Below are 6,737 nucleotides of genomic sequence, written 5' to 3' on the forward strand. Positions count from 1 at the left end.
GCTGTACACACACACACCCCCTCGCTGTACACACACACACACACACACACACCCTCGCTGTACACACACACACACCCTCGCTGTACACACACACACACACACACACCCCTCGCTGTACACACACACACACACACACACCCTCGCTGTACACACACACACACACACACACACACACACCCCTCGCTGTACACACAAGGGCACAACTGTATACAGAGATACAATCACATGCGGTCACACCCAATCCAACAAAATCCCCTCGGCCCTTCCTGCACGGTCACACACAGGTACGGCCCCAAGCAGAGCCCGGACACCTCAGAGTCACACCCACAATCACACACTTTCCCAGACACACACTAAGTGATGCGTACAGTCACAGAAAAGTCCCTTGCCCAGCACGCTCACACACACATTTCACAAAACCACCACATACGGAGACACCACCAGTCACTGCCACACACAATCCCACAAACCCCCCGGAGTCCCTCAGAGCCGCACACGGGGTCACACCCTGCCACAATCGCGGGCACCGACTCCCAGACACTCACGCGCACACACACACACACACACACACACACACACACACACACACACACACACACAGCCTTACAGACAGACGGACGGACTCTCCTCTTCCCCTACCTCTGCTGAAAGGGAAGGAGACCCTGTTCTCTGCTCTTCCCACTTCCTTTGGGCTCCCACCCTGCACCCCTGCCCTGGCTTGGAGGCCTCCCTCCCCTCCGACTCTCCCAGGCCCACACCCCAAGCTCCGCGCGCCATTGCTTCTGCAGCTGCCTCCTGCCTCTCTTCCGGGGAACAGGCGTCTCCTGGGTGGTGGCCAGGGGACCCCCGTAACCGTGGGCGCCCTCCCCCCGAAGCCCAGCCTCCTTGCCTCCCTGCAGTCGCCTCCCACTCCCCTCTGCCCCACACTACAGCCTCCTTTGCCCCAGTTCCTGGCCTCCGAGGCCTGGCGGGGCAGGGGTGGAAGGGGACAGAAATGCTGGGTGGAATGAGGGTGGGGGCCGGGCTCCCTCGGAGGCCCCGCTGGAATTCACCCCCTCCCCTCCGCACTCCCCCTGCACAGCTGTTTATAAATTCCAGGCCGCCCTTGGCCCCCGCCCAGATTCCCTTTCCCAGGTCCTCCTCAGCCCCATCTGTGGCCCAGACACAGAGCCAAGAGCTCACATGGGCCCAGGGCCTGCCTGCCCGGCTCAGCCTCCTCGCTGGGTCTCCTGTCTCTCTGTACCGCTGCCTCGCCCTCTGAACCTCTGTCCATCTTTGACTTTGTGTATCTCTCTCTGTCTCTCCTGATCTCTCCCCCTCCATCCTTCAGACCCACCCAGACATGCAGCTGCAGCCCGTTCGCACATGTTCACCCACACGCCTCCCCCACCCTTCAACGTGTGCCAACATGGAGGAATCACAGCCTTCCACCAGCTCCCTTCTGCTACCCCACCAGCTCAGGGCCGGCGGACACAGGCCCAAGTCCTAGCAGAGACCCTGGGACCCTCCCTGCTCAGCCCCAAGAGTCCAGGCCCCCGGCCCCTCCCCCCTCAGACCCAGGGATCCAGGCCCCCGGCCCCTCCCCGCTCAGACCCAGGAGTCCAGACCCCCGGCCCCTCCTCCCTCAGACCCAGGGGTCCAGGCCCCCGGCCCCTCCTCCCTCAGACCCGGGGGTCCGGGCCTCACTCACCGCGGCTCACTCTCTGTTTGGCCCCCGACAGGATGCCTGGGGTGTCGATGATACTAATGCTCTCCAGGACCTGATTGGGGAGCTGGGCGCACATGAACCTGGGGTAGAGGGAAGGTCAGGGGTCAGTGCAGGGAGGGGTAGGAGGAGAGGACACATAAGAAGGGAACCCAGGACTGCACCAAGGAGAATCAGGTTCAGGGAACGGAAGGATCTTGAAAGAGAAAAGGAAGATCAGGACAGAGAATAATAACTATAAAAAAAAAAAAAAACAATCAGAGCTGGTGTTTATTGAGCACTTACTTTGTGCCGGGTACTGTTCTAAGCACTTTGTAGGTGTTAATTCATCTAGTCCTCACAACAGCCCTATGGAGTAAGGACTATGGTTATCCCTATTTCCCAGATGAGGATAGGAGAGAAACAGAGAGGTTAAGTCACTTGCCCAAGGCCACCCAGCTAGACAGCGGTTGAACCCATGCGTCCCTGGCTTAACTGCTCCCCTAGAGAAGGCAGGAAGAGGAAGGATCTAGTAGAGAGAAGGGAATTGGGGCTGAAAAGGCAAGAAACACAGGCAGGGATGGGGCAGGTTTGGGGGCCAGGGACAGGAAGATGCACTCCTGGCTCTTGGCTGCACACCTGTTGAGGAAGGTGTTCCCAAAGGGGTTGAGTTTGCGGAAGGGCTTGTCTGGGTCAACGACGAGGGCGTTGCCAGGCACGGTGCCCTCGGTGTCACCATGCATGACGGCCACGAAGCAGTCGGTGGTGGGCTCAGGCCCCACCCGGGAGCCGGGCACCTCCTGCTCCAGCAGGTACTGGATGAAGCTGGTCTTGCCCGTGCTGTACTGACCGGCCACCAGCACCATGGGCTTGCCGTCAAAGTCAGCATCCTCCAGCGCTGGTGAATGGAAGGCCCCGAAGCGGTAGTGCTCCTCGAGAGGCAGCAGCTTTTCACGGTACAGCTCCTTGAGGGCTGAGGTCACCGTGCGGATGGCCTCGGGCTGCTGGCCCCGAGCCCCGCCCCGCTTCAGCCAGCTGAACATGGTGGCTGTACACTGTCTGCTGAGCTCGCTGATGGAGATGCACGGGGGGAGAGCTACCTGTGGGAGGAGAGGATGTCGATGGCGGACTGCCTGGAGGAAGAGGTGGAGAAGAAAGGGAGCCAGGAGGTCGAACAGATGGAGAAAGATGGTGGAACGGGTAGGGAAGAGGAGCTTCTTAGAGCACTGTTGGTGGATGGCAGGAGTTGATGGCTGAAGGAGGAAGAAGGTGATTATTCCAGCTGGAGGAAGAGAAGGAGAGTAACAGTGGCATGATTGAAGAAGGGGGATTGATGGTGGAAGACCAAGAGATAAACAAAGGGAAGGATGCAGAAGCTGACTGGAAGAAGTGTATTCCTTCATCTTTTCCTTTCTCCTCCACCCCTCCCACTATTTGGCACATTTTCACTGAAATCACACCATGTGTCAAGAGCTGTGGATGCAAAAATACTCCAGAGACCAGCCCTCCCCCCCCCCCCCACAGTCAGAGCCTCCAGTGAGGAGAGAACCTGGGCACCAAGCGGTCAATGATGCTTGGGAAATGCCGGGCAAGTGGACTTGTAGGCACCAGAGGGGCACATGGTGAGCCAACCACAGGATTGGGAAAGCTCTGGCTGGGCTGGCTTTGGAGCTGCTCCCTAAAGAGTGGGCATGACAAGGGCATTTAGGCAGAGAGGATGGGGGGTATCATGACCTGGAGCTGTGGAATGGATGGACAGAGTGGCTGGACACATGCGCACAAGGATGAGAAACGAGTCTGAACTACTGCCTGGGTCCCCCCAGATCATGATGGGGCTTGGGCATTCACAAGAATAGTAACATTTATGATCACTGCATGCCAGACACTGCTCTAACTCACTTAACCTTCACAAAAACCTTGTCAGGTAGGGCTACTATTATCCCCACTTTTCTGACAAGGAAATGTAGGTTCAAGAAGATAGCAATAACTTGCCCAAGATCACTTCGCTAGAAAGTGCTCAAGCTGGGACTCCAGGCAGCCTGACCTCGGAGCCTGCGCTCCTATCATAGGTGTAAGGAGTTAGGGAGAGAAACAATTACCTACCCAGCAGCAGGGAGCACTTCCAGCACCCAGACCTTGTTCTCCACATTTCCTTACCATCCTTTCATGCTCTGTAGGATCTGTAGTGATGTCCCCTCTTTCATTCCTGATATCAGTCGTTTGTGTCTGCTTTTTCTTTTTTTCCCCCCTTGATCAGTCTAAGTGGATGTTTATAATTGCACTGATCTTTTCACAGAACCAACTTTTCGTCAGATTGGAGTCTCTAAATACCCTTTTCCACTAAAAGAGAAACTGAGGCTTCTTGGAGAAATGGCTGATTCTGGGGCTGAGGTGGGGAAAGAACAAGTGAGCCTGGGTCAGACAGTGGGGAAGTGCTCAGACATAGATGGGGCATGTCACAGGGACACAGACTCAGCTTGACAGGACTCCCACTGGCCAAAGATGGGACAATTTGAACATCAAAAATAACTGCAAATCAAATATGTTAAAATACATAAAACCATAATGATACTTAAAAAAAAAAAAAAGGAGAAGAGTTCGGGGAAGGTGTGCCAGAGAGGTAAAGGAGAGGCTGGAGCCAGGACCTGGGATGTTGGCAGAGGGAAGGCGCCCTGGGTGGTGTCCTATGCAGGGAGGGACCTGGGGGACATCTTGGGGAGGACGCTTTGGGGGTGACCGGACGGGCGATCGGGTCGGTGAGGTAGGAGACGAGCTTGTGCGTGGGAGGAGGGACCAAATAGGACAGAGATGGATGAGGGCGGTGGAGGGAGACCCCCAAGGAGGGGATCCCCTCTGGCTGAGAGGATGGGGGAGTGGGAGACACTGGAAGAGAGGAGGAGAGTGGGGGACACTGTTACAGACTGGAAGGGGCTGGGGGGAGTGGGGGAGACAGGGAGGTTCCGGAAGGGAGTGGGGAGACCCGGGAGACGGTTACACAGTGACTGGGGTGGGGACTGAGGGTCTTTGGCGAGCTGGGGAATAACTCGGAGCCAAGGCAGACTCGGGGGCTCCGCGGGCGGACGCTGGGAGGCGACAGCTGCGGTCAGGGACCACTCACCGGTGGGGCGCGCAGGCGGCTGGACCCGGCGGGCGAGCTGGGCGGGGGTCCCGCGGGGATTCAAGGCGCCCGCGGATCGGCCTGTGCTCGCGGTCCAGTCCCGAGCCGTCTGAGCCGGGTGGGGCCGAGAGCGGGGAGGCGGGACGGGAGGGGCGGGGGGGGGGGCGGGACAAGGCGCCCCCGCGCCCCCCCCCGAAGCCGGGCGCCGGGCCTCTGGCGCCCCCCGGTGGGGAGTGGCAGGGCGCCTTTGCGAGATGGGTGAGCGCGCGGGCTCCCGGTCCCGGGTTCAAACTCCCTGTCTCCCTTCCTAACATGGGAATAGTAATAATAAAACAATAACACCAATAATAATAATAATTTATTATCCATAATAATAATTTTAAAACTTAAACGAGTTCATGAAACTCCTCTGCTCACAACACTTGGTTCTTCTCTCACTCCAAGTAGAAGCCAAAGCCCTCAGAGGGGCCCACAAGACCCTGAACGATCTGCGGGCTCCCTTTGCCCTCACCTCCTTCTCTCTCCCCCTCGCTCACTCAGCTCCAGCCACACTGGCCTCTTCGCTGTTCCTCATACAACCTTCCAACTTCAGGGCCTTTGCCCTTCTTGTTCCTCCATCCGGAATGCTGTCTCCCCCAGGGATCCAAGTGGCTCCCTCCCTCCCCCCCCTTCAGGTCTCCACCCAAATGTCACCTCCTCTGAGAAGCCCTCCCTGATCTCCCACGATTTATCCATTATCGCTGCTTTATTCTTCTCTGCCGTGTTTATCACCACTCTACATATTTTACATTTCTCTGCTTCAGCGACGGTCTCCCTCACGAGAAAATGAGCTCCATGAGAGCAGGGATTTTAGACCGTCACCAAGAGGAATCGCTGATGTTCTCACACTTCGGTTGTTTTGGAATTTCTAGGGATTGTTTACTCATCGCTGATTAGACCCACAGCTAATCGTGCGCTGATACACCAGCCCCTATTACTATGTCACAAACTTGTGGATTTAAAAAAAAAAAATTTTTTTTTATTTGGCCGTGCGGCATGCGGGATCTTAGTCCCCCAACCAGGGATCGAACCGGGGCCCCCTGCAGTGGAAGCGTGGAGTCTTAACCACTGGACCGCCAGGAAAGCACCAGACTTGTGGATTTTTAAAAATATACTGATGGGACTTCCCTGGCGGCGCAGTGGTTAAGAATACACCTTCAGGGACTTTCCTGGTGGAGCGGTAGTTAAGACTCCACTTGCCAATGCAGGGGACACGGGTTCGAGCCCTGGTCCAGGAAGATCCCACATGCCGCAGAGCAACTAAGCCCCCGCGCCACAACTGCTGAGCCTGCGCTCTAGCGCCCGTGAGCCACAACTACTGAGCCCGCGCGCCTAGAGCCTGTGCACCGCAACGAAGAGTAGTCCCCTGCTCGCCGCAACTAGAGAAAGTCCGTGAGCAGCAATGAAGACCCAACGCAGCCCAAAATAAATAAATAAATATAAATAAATAACCTAAAAAATAAAAGAAGATGAAGAGGGCAGCCAGTGAACTTGTAGTTCGGACACTGTCAATCTTGGGTTCCAATCCTGCTCTGTGTCCAGGTGATCTGGGCCCTGAGGTAGCCATTCCTGGCCTCTTTTTCCAGATAGCTCAGCTGTAGAAAAGGGACCCCCCCCCCTCCAGATGCCCCACTCTGCTGCTTCTAGCATCTAAGAACAAGTATCTAAGAAGTTTGGTCCCGGGACTTCCCTGGCGGTCCAGTGGTTAAGACTTCACCTTCCAGTGTAAAGGGTGCGGGCCGGATCCCTGATGGGGGAGCTAAGTCCCACATTGCCTTGAGGCCAAAAAACCAACACATAAAACAGAAGCAATATTGTAACAAATTCAATAAAGACTTTAAAACTGGTCCACATGGAAAAAAAAAAAAAAAAAAAAAAAAGATTGGTCCCAAGGAC

The 6,737-nt window shown here is 56.2% G+C and overlaps 1 protein-coding gene across 1 annotated transcript in view; it reads right to left on the reverse strand.

The window, feature by feature from the left end:
• The window catches only part of LOC102994402 (EH domain-containing protein 2), a 9,020-nt gene extending 4,106 nt beyond the window's left edge, over positions 1–4,914 (reverse strand). The window contains exons 1-3 of the mRNA XM_028484953.2: positions 4,803–4,914; positions 2,324–2,784; positions 1,691–1,788 (exon numbers count right to left, since the gene is read on the reverse strand). Coding sequence (XP_028340754.1) covers positions 1,691–1,788; positions 2,324–2,727 — 502 coding nt within the window. The 5' untranslated portion in view covers positions 2,728–2,784; positions 4,803–4,914. The remainder of the gene's footprint in view (positions 1–1,690; positions 1,789–2,323; positions 2,785–4,802) is intronic.
• Positions 4,915–6,737: the final 1,823 nt, after the last annotated feature.

This window comes from Physeter macrocephalus, unplaced genomic scaffold (genome assembly GCF_002837175.3).
Source record: "Physeter macrocephalus isolate SW-GA unplaced genomic scaffold, ASM283717v5 random_283, whole genome shotgun sequence".
Taxonomy (NCBI): domain Eukaryota; kingdom Metazoa; phylum Chordata; class Mammalia; order Artiodactyla; family Physeteridae; genus Physeter; species Physeter macrocephalus.